This window comes from Triturus cristatus, chromosome 7 (genome assembly GCF_964204655.1).
Source record: "Triturus cristatus chromosome 7, aTriCri1.1, whole genome shotgun sequence".
NCBI classification, from domain to species: Eukaryota; Metazoa; Chordata; class Amphibia; order Caudata; family Salamandridae; genus Triturus; species Triturus cristatus.
The window spans coordinates 1,687,591,812-1,687,605,836 of record NC_140590.1 but is presented as its reverse complement, the minus strand read 5'-3'; the positions used below and the strand labels follow the sequence as shown (position 1 = coordinate 1,687,605,836).

The 14,025-nt window shown below is 49.3% G+C and overlaps 1 protein-coding gene across 2 annotated transcripts in view; it reads left to right on the top strand.

Moving 5' to 3' along the window:
• Positions 1-14,025, top strand: part of USP5 (ubiquitin specific peptidase 5) — a 200,084-nt gene that overhangs the window by 178,755 nt on the left and 7,304 nt on the right. For both annotated transcript variants that reach the window (XM_085619846.1, XM_085619847.1), the window contains exon 19: positions 5,019-5,103. In XM_085619846.1, coding sequence (XP_085475972.1) covers positions 5,019-5,103 — 85 coding nt within the window. The remainder of the gene's footprint in view (positions 1-5,018; positions 5,104-14,025) is intronic.

Sequence of the window (14,025 nt, the reverse complement as noted above, 5' to 3'; positions counted from 1 at the left end):
GATCTGCATGTTAGCAGCTCCCTTTGTCCAAAAGCAATGTCGGCTCCTGCTAGAAGCAGGGAGCTGGCAGGGACCGCGGGGGCATTGGGGCTCCCCCTGCGGTCCCCAACATGAGACGAGGCCCCGGGGGATGGGTGCCACGCGGCCCCCCTCACATAGAGATATAATAGGAAAAAGAAAAAAAGAGGCAAAGCCCCAGGGGATGGGGTCCCCTGGGCCGAAAAAGCCCGCGCTGCCCCCCCCCCTCCTTTAAATGTACTTTTTTTTAAAGTGACCATGCCCCGGGGGATGGGGTCCCCAGGGCTGAAATTGGCCTCGGGAGGGGGGCCCCTTCCACGGTTTTAAAAATAAATAAATGGCTCAGGCATGGTAAATGGGGCCCCAGGGCCCAAAACAATTTATGAGAAGGGGGGGCCACACAGCTCCCCTTTCAAAAATATACAAAGAAAAGAGAAGCCGGCATCTCGCCGGAGGCCCCGCCCCCTCCCTGCACCACTCTGCAAACTCATCTCCTGGCTCGTTCTTGGTTGGAGGATTAAGTCCCATTGAATCCTAAGGGTCCTTAGGGGCCAACTAGCCCTCCAGGTACCTCCAGTAAGCCCCACACAGTGTGATTGCTGAGAGGTGGTCTGAGGCCACGCCCCTTTTTACACAACTCTGCAAGTGGTACTAACTGGAATTGGTGTGTCTATGGTTTCGAGAATAGTAATTTGTAGTTTAGAGTAGGTGTATGAAAGGTTATGTTAGGGTGTGAGGAGGTGCATCGGATATTAAGTGGATGATGTCATCAGTGATGTAATTTGAGATGTCATCAGTGATGTCACTGACCATGTCATGAGGGATGCAATATGTGACATCAGCTGTGCATTGCGGGGGCGCGAGTTATAGGTAGCTCAACTTACTATAACAGCCGAATTTCTCTGGTTTTGTATGAGTGAAATGTCCCTTAAACCTGTGTTTTTTTCAGTGAATTTCTAAGGGTTTTTTGAAATGCTAATTTCTAACAATAACGTCCCTGAAACCTATGGTTTTTCCAGTGAATATATATATATATATATTTATAAACTAAAGTGTCCCAATATCAGCCAGCACCGGCTTACTATACAAAGACACCGTACATATAAAAAAGTTAAGCCTTTCCCCTCTCCAAAATTTGGACAGAAACATTTAGAAGTATCAAAATCATACACTACTTTCCATGTTACGGCAAGACCATAATCTGGGAAAGGTACGGGCTGACTACAACACGTGAGCAGCTTGCGCAAAGCTTATGGTCGCTACCAAAAGCAGGCATCAAACAAAAGATACATACTTACATAAAACAACCAAGCACCCAGAAACCTTTAAGCCATATCTACACAATGCCTGGACACTTGGCCCATTGCATCACAAAAACTACAAACTGTCTCTGATTAACTAAACGAAGAGCTAGTGGTTGGTAACGATAATATTAAAAGGGCACAGAATAAAATAACCAAATCACACTTAATATGTATGGGAGAAGGAAATGCAACTATTTCCATATATATCTGGTTAGCCGGTAACCACAAAATAAAGGGTTTCAAGGTCACATTTATAAATGTTTACACATACCAGCAAATTCAAATATGTATGAAGGTGTGTGTTTATATGTATGTACAGTCCTGTAAGTGAGAATATATGGGTACCTACTATGTACGCACAAGGGAGAACGCATACTCTCTCAAAAAGAACAAGTGGTACACCACACAATAACCTTTTTCTTTGGCGACTGTTTAAACTTCACTCCTTTCTCCACAATCGGTAAATACCGCTAGATAATCGATGCACAGTATGTGAATCTAGAAGACGTCCCTTTCCCGGGAGCTGGGAGCGACCTCCACCCAATTAAAAGAATTTTATGACACCATGTGTGCTATATTTGTGCGGCCTGACCCTGCCAGCGCGCCTTCAGACCCCCGGAGGCTCTGCAGAAGGAGATCCTGTGTGTTCTGTGCCTCCAGCTCCAGCGTCACGGCCTCCTCTTGGATCCGTACTGGCACTGGTTGTACCACCCCGACCTTCCCTGGCGCCGCATAAGTCATCGAGACCCAAAGCGTCGCCGGCACCCACTGATGGCACCTCCCCTATTGCCATTCCAGCCATCACGGAGCTGGTTGGGTGTTGTTGTTATGCTGACACAGGCGCTGACTGAGCCGTACGGCTCCATGCCGTTCACTCTAGCCTACTCTGAAGGGCTAGGAATAGATGATGATGACTGGAAGGGGCAGCAGGATCCTTCAGCAATCGTGCAACCAAATCATGACCTCGACTGGTATGAGGACCTGGGTGATGCTAGCAGCCTGGACACCTCTCCAGATTCTGGAATGTTGTCTCCCCCTAACCTGGCTATGGAGGAAGAGGCTTCTTTTGCAATAGTGGTTCGTAGGGCTGCGGAGGTCTTGTACCTGCAGCCTCCTACGGTGGCCAAGACTAATGTCTTGACTGAGATCTTGCAGCCTGGCGTCTCTACCTCAGGGCCCTTGCTGCCTTTCAATAAGGCCTTGAGCCAAGTTCTACTGGGCACCTGGTCCAAGCCCAGCATAGGGGCTCCTGTGAATAGAACTATTGCCCTCTGCTACCGCCCTGCACCAGGCAAACTAGATTTCCTCTCCACTCATCCCACCCCACAAAGCTTGGTCGTCGAAGCATCTACTTTCCGTGGTGCGCTCCCTTCCACACCTCCGGATGGGAATCCAAAAGGTTGGACAGCTTCGGTAAGAAGATCTTTTCTTCCACCTGCCTAGCTTTGAGGTTGGTAAACACTGCATGCCTCTTGGGCCCTTCTTTCCTTTCGCTGTGGGGATACGGTTGTGCATGAGCAGCCCAGAGTTTCAGGGGACTACCAGGCTCTCCTCTCCCAAGTTGTTTCAGATGGGAGAGATGCAGTGAATTTTGCCATACAATATTGCATAGACATAACAGACTCGCTAGATAGAGCGATATCCTTGATGGTGGCTGTTAGGCACCACTCCTAGCTGAAGACTTCTGGCTTCCACAGGGATGTCCAAGTGAACCGTATGAACTTGCCTTTGATGGCTCCTGTCTCTTCAGAGACCAGGCAGATGCAGCGCTTTAAGGACTCGCAGGCTGCGGCCAAGTCCCTAGGTCTCATCTCATCATCCTGGCATGTGTCTGCCTTTCTTGGCTGCGGAAGGGGTTTCCACCTGTCTAACCCTAATCCAGCGGGTGGACCCCGCAAGTCCAACAACCTCTGCTGGGTCGTGGACATGGTTCACCCCGACCTCGTGGGTTGGGTGGCCAGAAGGCGAGTCAAGCCACAAACCCCTCCTCCACCGCAAAATCTTCCTAGTCCAATCATTCTGGATCATGGAAGTCCAGTTGGTGGCAGGATATGGTATCACCTCCACCACTGGCGAGATATCACCTCTGACAGGTGGGTGTTTCAAATAGTCCGAAGGGGCTACTCCCTCCCCTTCGAGACCACTCTTCCCTCCATGCCTCCAACTTACGATCGGCTGACGGAGGATCACCTTGCCTTGCTCCGGCAGGAAGTCAAGACTCTCGTGGCCAAGGGGGCTATAGAGAGGGTTCCCTGGCCAGAAATAGGCTGTGGTTGCTCTTCCTACTATTTTCTGATTCCAATGAAGGACGGAAGCCTTCATCCTATCCTCAGTCTCGGGGCCCTCTACTACTTTCTCAAAAAGGAGAAGTTAAAGATCCTCACCCTTGCTCTGGTCTTTTCTGCTCTGGACCCGGGAGCCTAGATGGTAGCGTTGGACTTGCAGGATGCCTATTTCCATATCCCCGTCCTGCCTGCCCATCGCAGTTACCTGTGGTTTACGGTGGGCCACGAGCACTTCGTTTACCGTGCTCCTCTTCGGCCTCACCAGTGCCGCTCTGGTGTTCACCAAGGTGATGGTGGTGGTCGCAGCCTTTCTGCAAGGATCAGGGGTTCCTGTCTTCCCCTATCTCAGCGACTGGTTGTTGAAGGCAGGCTCGTCCCAAGCAGTCGTCTCCCACCTCCAGACTACGGCGAACCTCCTGCATTCGCTGAGTCTCACTATCAACGTCCTGAAGTCACACCTGACTCATTCTCAGGCGCTCTTTCATTGGAGCAGTTCTGGACACGGTCCAGTTTTGGGCTTATCCTCCCAAGCGGCGAGTCCAGGATATTCAAGCTATGAAACAGTTGTTTCAGCCTCAATCCTGGATTTCAGTGAGAATGACTCTTAGGCTGTTGGGCCTCGTGGCCTCCTGCATCCTGCTGGTGGACCCAAAAAGAGCGTTATCGTTCTACCTTCATTGCACAAAAGAGTTCCGGGTGGATGACCGACTCCTTGTATGGTACGTTGGAGCAAAGAAGGGGCGCGCTGTTCAGAAGAGGACCATTTCACGCTGGGTCCTCCTCTGTGCCTATGACATCACCCGGATTTTCACCGACGCCACCTATTGGCGTGCAGGGGTACTGTTATCAAAAATCTTCCGGATCTAGCCTGACGCCTGGAAGTTCAAAGGTCAGGACTCTGCAGCTATATCACGTCTCTACCAGATAAGGCATTACCGAAGGTAAGTAACTTGTCCGTCACCACCCTCCCTTCCTCACTTACTTGTCACGCTTGCATATCATGGTACATTTATCATTTTCCATTGTGCTGTTGCAGTATACCTTTTGTAAATACTCCATAAATCCTCTCACAATCTTAAGTGACCTGCAAGACTTTTTCAAAATAAAAACAACTGGCAGGCGTCCGAGCCCAACACTAGATGGCAGGAGTACGCTAAGCATAGGAATCGTCAGCACTAAAGGCTACGAACAGATAATTACAAAGTAGCATTTTTCCTATTGTCCACCATGGAATCTTACATAGTGTTTGAATATCTCTGGTTCTTTACAGGAACTAGGCTGTCTCAACACAGTAAAATATTTTCTTGAAAGTCTGAATCTGGTTGCTTCCTTCCACTGACATTTACTGTAAAATGTGATGCTTTTCAGTGCCTTTTGATCTTGCTCATTTGCTGCTTTCTTTCTGTTGCAGAGTACAAGCTGTTTGCCTTCATAAGTCACATGGGCACTTCCACCATGTGTGGCCACTATGTCTGCCACATCAAGAAGGATGGCAGGTAAGGATCTAACAAATTAGGCCACTAACGATATCCAGTTTTCCAGGAATCGTTTCAGTTACTGGAAGTGAAGTCCTAGTGGTAGTATATAGAAGATTGTACGAGGTAAAATGACTGAATTGAGAAAAGACCATGTGTGTTTTCAAAATTGAGAGTTTTTAGCTTATTCTGAAAATCACCTGCAGGATATCCTAGGGCGCACCGTGAGCACTAGTACTTAAGGAGTGAGTGATGTTGTGTTGGCCTGTTACTGTCCCTCCCCATCTTTCGTGACATTTGTGGGTTGACCACATACAATAGAATCCCTCGCTTTCTGATTTGATAACAGAAGGGGCAGTGTTCCTTTGCTTCTTATGTATCTTGTTTCTTTTTAAGGGGACTCTTTTTGTTCATTAGTTATTATAATATTTCTTCACTGCATTTCATTGGGTCCTTAGCTATTTTAATAATCCGTTTATCTTATTCCTCATTCTTTACTCACTGTCCCAGTGTGTTCCATTACAGAGTGTCTTTCATAGGGCCTCTCTCTCAGTAAGTGGTTTATCTTCATAGAATATTTGACCCCACTAGATGGCTGTAATCACCATATTAGCTCACTTCGAATTCCCTGATCTCCCAGAATTTGCCTCTGGTTGGACATCTAACCACATAAATGGGCTGTACAGTGGAATTTTGATCTCATTAAATGAGCTTTTCTTTGGCTATCAGATCTAGCTAAATGAGGAGTCGGACCTCACAGAGTTCATTGCCTCATGTTTGTTGTATCTCTTGAGTCAATTCTTTTTAGGTCTCGGCTAGCGTGGGCTGCGCACATGCGCAGTCTCGCTGGCGAGATTAAATGTTTTTAGGTATATTCTGTAAGGGGCTTTAAGCCCCGCCCCTCTTTTCCATTGGCTGGCGTCACCGTTTATGCTAAACGGTGGTCAGCCATTGCAAAAGAGCTTGTTGTGACGTTTTCCTTTGACTTTTTGAGCCGTCCCATTTGGACGGCCTCGCCTGCTTTCCTTCTGAAGTAAAAGGTTTCTTATCTTTATGGGGCCAAACACATGGCCCTATAAAGATAAGAAACCTTTTACTTCAGAAGGGTAGCAGGCGAGGCCGTCCAAGGGGGACAGGCGAAAAAAACAAAAGTCTACGTCATGGCAAGCGCTTGTTTTAAAGCTGTTGTAGTAAGTCCCGTGAGTGACGCGTCGGAGGTCCCTGTGATCAGAGCACTTGTGATCGGAGGGTTTGGTGTTGATTTATTCTCCTATCCTTGTCAAATAATCGTACAATGTCCCGTGCAACCGAAGGGCTTGCCATTTAAAAACCCCACTAGTAAAGCAGCCGCCTCAGTGAATGTTTTATAATGTAAACATGTGTTCGAGGCATATGAGCTGCAGATCACACACTGAGGATAAGATCGCCATCTGGTGTTGGGCTCGGATGATTGCAGGTTGTTGTTGTCTTCGGAAGAAGCCTTTGGTCACGAGGTTGGTGACTCCTCCCCTGGACAACAGTGCGCATGGGCATCCACTCCATCGTCAGATTGTTTTTTTCCGCCATTGGGTTCGGATGAACTTTTTTCCGCTCCAGCAGAAAACTTCTAGCAATCATTCTAAATACTTAATCTTCATTCCATCGACGTCGAACTCAACTCGGACCGGTTCCGCAAGCGGCTGATGGACAGGACACCCTTCAAAAAATGCCCCCAGTGTGGAGCGAAGTTCCCCCACAGTGACCACCACGAGGTTTGTAACCTCTGCCTGTCGCCGGAACACAACGAGTCCACCTGTCCAGCTTGTTCCGCTTTCCGTTCGAAGAAGACCCTCCGGGACCGAAGAGCTCGACGCCATATTATGGCCAGACCAGCTCCAGAACCGGAGGACATCTTTGCTCAAGATGTTCCCGAAGACGACACCGAAGATCTCGAGATCGTGTCCGAGGCCGACGATTCCGATGACCTCATCACTCCAGGGCAGCGTGTGAGTACCACCCCCCCTGCCCCTGCCCCATCCAAAAAAGCATTGGTCAAGACTCCGCCAGCTGGGCCCAGTCGCGACCGGAAATCCTCTTCAGAAGCCCCGCCCTCGGGCCCGGCTCCGAAGACATCTAAGCCTGTGGGTGGCTCGGGCTCGAGCAAACCTCACCTGATTGTGCCTTTAACACCCTCGGCACCCAAAAACCCACTGTCGGCACCGAAACAGGCTCCAAGACCGAAATCTCCTTCGGCACAGAAACGTTCCTCGGCACCGAAGTCTCCACCGGCACCGAAACGTTCTTCAACATCGATGCCTGAAAGTCCATCGGCACCGAAAACTCAGTCGGCACCGAAAACTCAGTCGGCACCGAAAACTCAGTCGGCACCGAAAACTCAGTCGGCACCGAAAACTCAGTCGGCACCGAAAACTCAGTCGGCACCGAAAACTCAGTCGGCTCCGAAAAATCCATCGGACCCGAAAAAATCATCGGCGCCGAAAACTGTGTCCCCGCCGAAAAAAGCTCATAAAGACCCGAAGCGGACACCGCAGCCACCACCTTCGGAGCCAGATGAACTTTTTCGACCAGATCCTACTCAAAAGCGGATCTACATCAATCCTAACACGGGACATGTGACTGCCATCCCATATAAAAAGCGGAAGCTGGACACTACACCTCCCCCAGCTCCCATACGGAAAAAGGACTGTGCTACTTCACCACTTCGTCCTTCCTCTCCTGTTTTACCTCCTAACCCGTCCCCCCCTCCTCCTCCTGATTCTCCTTTACCTTTACCTTTACCATCTCCCTATCATTCACCTCCTCCACAGGATGATAATGATGACTTAGGGGGAGGGGCGGACCCTGATTTATTTAATGATCCTGTTGATCCAAACGACCCTTTTACGTTCCCAGACCCAGCACCCATGGATGACTGGTCTTATCCTATACCTGACATGCCTGACCCCACTACCTACCCCTCCAAGCCCTCCCCTCCTGATGACCACTTAGGGTTCGGCCAACTTATAAATAGGGCAGCAACATTCCACGGCGTCACAATGCACACAGACGCCCTTGAAGAGGACTTTCTCCTTGATACCTTTGAGCAGTCACAAAAGACTGTTCACATACTGCCCATGATCAAAGGGGTTATAAAGCATGCTACTGAAGTCTTTAAGGACCCTGTTCGAGCTAGGGTTCTCAACCCACGCATCGAAAAAAAGTACCGACCAGCCCCGCAAGACCCTGCATACATTAAGGCCCAGCTCCCTTTAGACTCCTTAGTCGTATCAAATGCCAGGAAGCGCGCTAACTCACAGACAACTGGAGAAACGCCTCCCCCAGACAAAGAGTCTAAGCTTTTAGAAGCCTCAGGCAAACGGGTCGCCGCGCAGGCGGCTAACCATTGGCGTATTGCGAATACCCAGGCCCTGTTAGCCAGGTATGATAGAGCGCATTATGACCAACTTGAGGACCTTATGCAACATCTGCCTGAACCCTTTAAGTCCCAGGCCTCTGACCTCATCCAAGAAGGCAAATTAATATCTAATGCCTCCATTAAATGCACCTTAGATGCAGCAGACACTGCTTCTAGAGCGGTCAATACTAGCGTCTTACTCAGACGACATGCCTGGCTCCGTATTTCCGGTTTTAAACCGGAGGTTCAAACCGCAATTCTAGCTCAACCTTTCAACCAAGAGCAGCTATTTGGCCCTGCAGTGGATACTGCATTAGAAAAAATGAAAAAGGATAATGAAACTGCCAAGTCTATGGGAGCACTGCAGTCTCCTCAAAACCGGGGTTCCTTTCGTCGCTCCTTTTATAGAGGAGGCTCCAAAAACACATCAACTGAGACCACGTCCACCTTTAAAAATTCTGGACAAACATCCCCTAACAGAGGTTATTTCCGGGGAGGTTATAGGGGAAACAATAACAAAGGTCGAGGGCGGGGCAACAACAACAACACCCGCACCTCACCAGCCACCAAACAGTGACTTGCCACAACTCCCCCCAGGCCATTCCACTCCGGTCGGGGGGCGACTCCAACAATTCCTACCTGTCTGGACTTCCATCACCACAGACAGGTGGGTAAGACAAATTATCCAGTCTGGCTACTGCCTCGAACTCATACAATCCCCCCCAAACATACCGCCCAAACAACGTCCAATGTCCTCGCATCATCTCTCTCTCCTCAAACAAGAAGTTCAATCCCTGTTACAAAAACATGCGATAGAACCAGTCCCCCTTCAACATCAGGGAAAAGGGGTATATTCTCTATACTTCCTCATTCCCAAAAAGGACAAAACACTAAGGCCCATACTGGATCTCAGACTACTAAACCAGTATATACATTCGGATCATTTTCATATGACCACTCTCCAACAAGTCCTCCCACTTTTACAACAGGGAGACTTCCTCGCCACATTGGACCTCAAGGACGCATACTTTCACATCCCTATGCATCCCGCTCACAGAAAATATCTACGATTTGTGGTAGATGGGCAACACTATCAATTTACAGTTCTCCCATTCGGAGTAACAACGGCACCCAGAGTGTTCACCAAGTGCCTAGCAGTCGTGGCAGCGCATCTCAGAAGACAACAGATCCATGTCTTCCCCTATCTGGACGATTGGCTCATAAAAGCCAATACATACCAAAAATGCGTTCTCCACACTCATCGCACGATTCAAACTCTCCACGATTTGGGATTCACTATCAACTACCCCAAATCCCACCTACAACCTTCCCACTTACATCAGTATCTAGGAGCAACCATAGATACATCCAAAGCCATTGCCTATCCCAGCACGGCCAGGATAGCCAGTATACAAAATCTCATCTCTCAATTTCAAACTCATCCATCTCTTCCAGCAAGAGTGTTCATGCAGCTCCTAGGCATGATGGCGTCATGCATCTCCATAGTCCCACACGCACGACTTCAAATGCGTCCCTTACAGGAATGCTTAGCACAACAGTGGAACCAAGCTCACGGACAACTTACCGATCTGGTGTTGGTGGACAGTCGCTCACTTCGCTCACTGAAATGGTGGAACACCATCAACCTGTCCAAAGGGAGACCGTTCTTAGAGCCTCTTCCACAAGTTGTGCTAACTACAGACGCATCTCTCACGGGGTGGGGAGCCCACCTCCTTCACCATACCACTCAGGGCAGATGGACCAGTCAACAAAAACTGCTCCACATCAACCACCTGGAACTCTTAGCAGTGTTCCTAGCACTAAAATCCTTTCAAATTCACCTAAAGAACAAAACTGTCCTCATACGCACAGACAACATGACGACAATGTATTATATACAGAAACAGGGAGGGACACACTCTCTCCAACTGTCCCAACTGGCACAGCAAATCTGGAGATGGGCAATTCCCCAAAACATCTACCTGTTAGCAGAACATCTCCCAGGGATCCACAATCAAGTGGCCGACCTCCTAAGTCGCCACACACAACAGATCCACGAATGGGAACTACACCCCAAGGTTCTACTCCCTTTCTTCCAAAAGTGGGGACAACCAGACATAGACCTGTTCGCCACTCCCGAAAACACAAAATGCCCAACCTTCGCCGCCAGGTTTCCACACCCACAGTCGAAGGGCAATGCCCTATGGATGAACTGGTCAGGCAGATTTGCGTACGCCTTTCCGCCTCTCCCACTAGTTCCATTTGTGGTACGCAAACTGAAACAACAGTCACTAACACTAATACTAGTGGCTCCCACTTGGGCACGTCAACCGTGGTTCACCACACTTCTGGAACTATCTTTAGTTCCACATCAAAAGCTACGCCTCTCCCCGGATCTGTTAACCCAGAACCATGGAGAAATCAGACACCCAGATCCTCAAACACTGAACCTAGCGATCTGGCTCCTGAGGTCCTAGAGTTCGGTTACCTCAATCTCCCTCCAGACTGTATGAATATCATAAAAGAAGCCAGACGCCCTACTACTAGAGCGTGTTATGCCGCTAAATGGAAACGATTTGCCATCTACTGCGCTAATAATGACATACATCCATTGGATGCTTCCATCCAAAACATCATTTGCTATCTACTACACTTGCAAAGATGCAATCTAGCGTATTCCTCTATACGTTTACACCTAGCAGCCTTGGCAGCCTACTTGCAAAATAGGCAACACCTGTCCCTTTTTAAGGTACCAGCCATCAAAGCGTTTATGGAAGGTCTCAAAAGAATTCTTCCCCCAAGATTGCCACCTGCACCAGTGTGGAATCTCAATGTGGTTCTAACAAGACTCATGGGTCCCCCATTTGAACCTATGCACAAATGTGAATTGCAATTCCTAACATGGAAGGTAGCTTTCCTTATCGCAATCACTTCCCTGCGCAGAGTAAGTGAAATACAAGCCCTTACACTTGAGGAACCTTTCTTACAACTACACCGTAACAAAGTGGTTCTTAGGACAAACCCTAAATTTCTTCCAAAAGTGATTTCCCCTTTCCACCTTAACCAATCAGTAGAACTACCGGTCTTTTTTCCAAATCCAGACTCGGTAGCTGAAAGGGCCCTACATACCTTAGATGTCAAAAGAGCCTTGCTTTATTACATCGACAGGACAAAACCTTTTCGAAAGACAAAACAACTCTTTGTTGCTTTCGCGCCACCACACAAAGGCAACCCGATCTCCAAATCAGGAATAGCCCGGTGGATAGTTAAATGCATCCAAATATGCTACCTCAAGGCTAAACGTACACTTACAGTTCCCCCTAGGGCGCACTCCACGCGTAAAATAGGGGCTTCTATGGCCTTCTTAGGCAATATTCCCTTAGAAGACATTTGCAAGGCAGCCACATGGTCTACCACGCATACCTTCACTAAACACTATTGTGTTGACGTGCAGGCCAAACAACAGGCCTCCGTGGGCCAGGCTGTCCTAAAAACTTTATTTCAAGCTGCTGCAACGGATACAGGCGACCACCGCTAAGGGGAGCACTGCTGTATAATCTATCCTCAGTGTGTGATCTGCAGCTCATATGCCTCGAACGGAATATGCTACTTACCAGTATGCATCTGTTCTTGGCATGTAGAGCTGCAGAGTCACACACGCCCGCCCGCCTCCCCGGGACCTGTATCTGTTCCAGCATCCGTCTTACTTAGACATTACACATGGACATCCTTTCTTTCTTTTCTATACACTCCATCTTTTCCCATCATGGCGAAAAACAATCTGACGATGGAGTGGATGCCCATGCGCACTGTTGTCCAGGGGAGGAGTCACCAACCTCGTGACCAAAGGCTTCTTCCGAAGACAACAACAACCTGCAATCATCCGAGCCCAACACCAGATGGCGATCTTATCCTCAGTGTGTGACTCTGCAGCTCTACATGCCAAGGACAGATGCATACTGGTAAGTAGCATATTCCTTATTGCAAACTTGCGGCAGCCAAGTTTAGACACCTGCATTTGATTTAATTTTGTGGCACCTGCTTCCATTACACAAAGCGAAGCAACGAAAGCCCCGCATTTTGGGTTTGTCAATGCTTGATACGTTTGTGATTTTAAGGGCGCACAACTGAGTGAGAGCTGTAGGGGCACATGAGCTGTGTGCCCACCCCCTCTCTCCCTCACACTGGACAGAGCGCACGTCTATGAGGCTGGCAGGGCAAGCGCTGTCTGCTCCTGCTTCTTGGAGCTATATTTGTAGTTTTCTATAGCGCGACCTCGACCCGAGGGTATTGGAGCGCTTTACATGAGCACCAGTTTTGTTACACGAGGACACATTAATCTTTCCTCGGCAGAGGGGGGAATTGGTGATTTGGGCAGAATCAAAGGATGTTTAGAGTCATTGCCGAGCCTCGAACCTACCCGATCCTCTGCTCTGAAGTCGTCCGCACTGGGTGTTAGGCCACATCCTCCCCAGGTGCCTGTGCGGCTGAACTATGCTGCCACGAGGCGCTCTCTTGCACCAGGATGTAGAAACCACTGCAGACCAGGCGTTAACCAAGCAATGAGGGCAAGAACAGGGGCTGTGGGCATGAGAGCACTGTCCGGCGCCCCTGCCACTGCCCACCCTTGAAGAATAGAGTGAGTGCCCCCCACCCCCTGGTGACGGTCCCTGGTGATGGAGGGCAGAGGTCAGGGCTGAAGAGTGCCTCCTGCTGGGACACGTTACAAACTGGACAGAGCGCACCTCTATGAGCCTAGCAGGACAAGCGCTCTCTGCTCCTGCTTCTTGGCGCTACATTTGCAGTTTTCTGTAGCGCGACCTCGACCCGAGGGTATCAGAGCGCTTTACATGAGCACCAGCTGTGTTACACGAGGACACATTCATCTTTACTCGGCAGGGGGGAATAGGTGATTTGGCCAGAATCACAGGATGTTTAGAGTCATTGCCGAGACTCGAGCTTACCCGATCCTCCGCTCCGAAGTCGTCCGCTCTGGGTCTTAGGCCACATCCTCCCCAGGTGCCTGTGCGGCTGAACTCTGCTGCCACGAGGCGCACTCTTGCACCAGGATGTAGAAACCACTGCAGACCAGGCAGTCTGTTGTTGATAGATGCTGAAAAGGGAGAATAGAGATGGTGAGGTGGTCTGGTCGGGAGCATGTGTGGTTTGCGTTAGATTGCTGGTGCTGTTGAGAAGACGAGGTCATAGTTGTGGCATTTGAAGCGTGTTGGTTGAGCGATGTGTTGTATCGTGTTGACGAGGTAGGTGAGGGTGTCTCTTGTGTTTTTGAGCTTTGGTTTTCTAGGAAGGTGAAGTTACCCAAGAGGGTGGTGTGGGTGTGTCTGAAAGATGAGGTGGTGAGACCACCCGAGAATTCATCAATTCTGATCGTATACGCCCAAGGAGGCTTTGACGTTGAGTGTTACTTGCATAAGGTGCAGGACCAGGATGATTTACGGATGATAGCGAAGCCTCCTCCCTTCTTTTGTGCACAGTCCACACGACGGCTGCTGTGGCCCGTGTGGAGATGGTTCCTAGGATGTGTGATG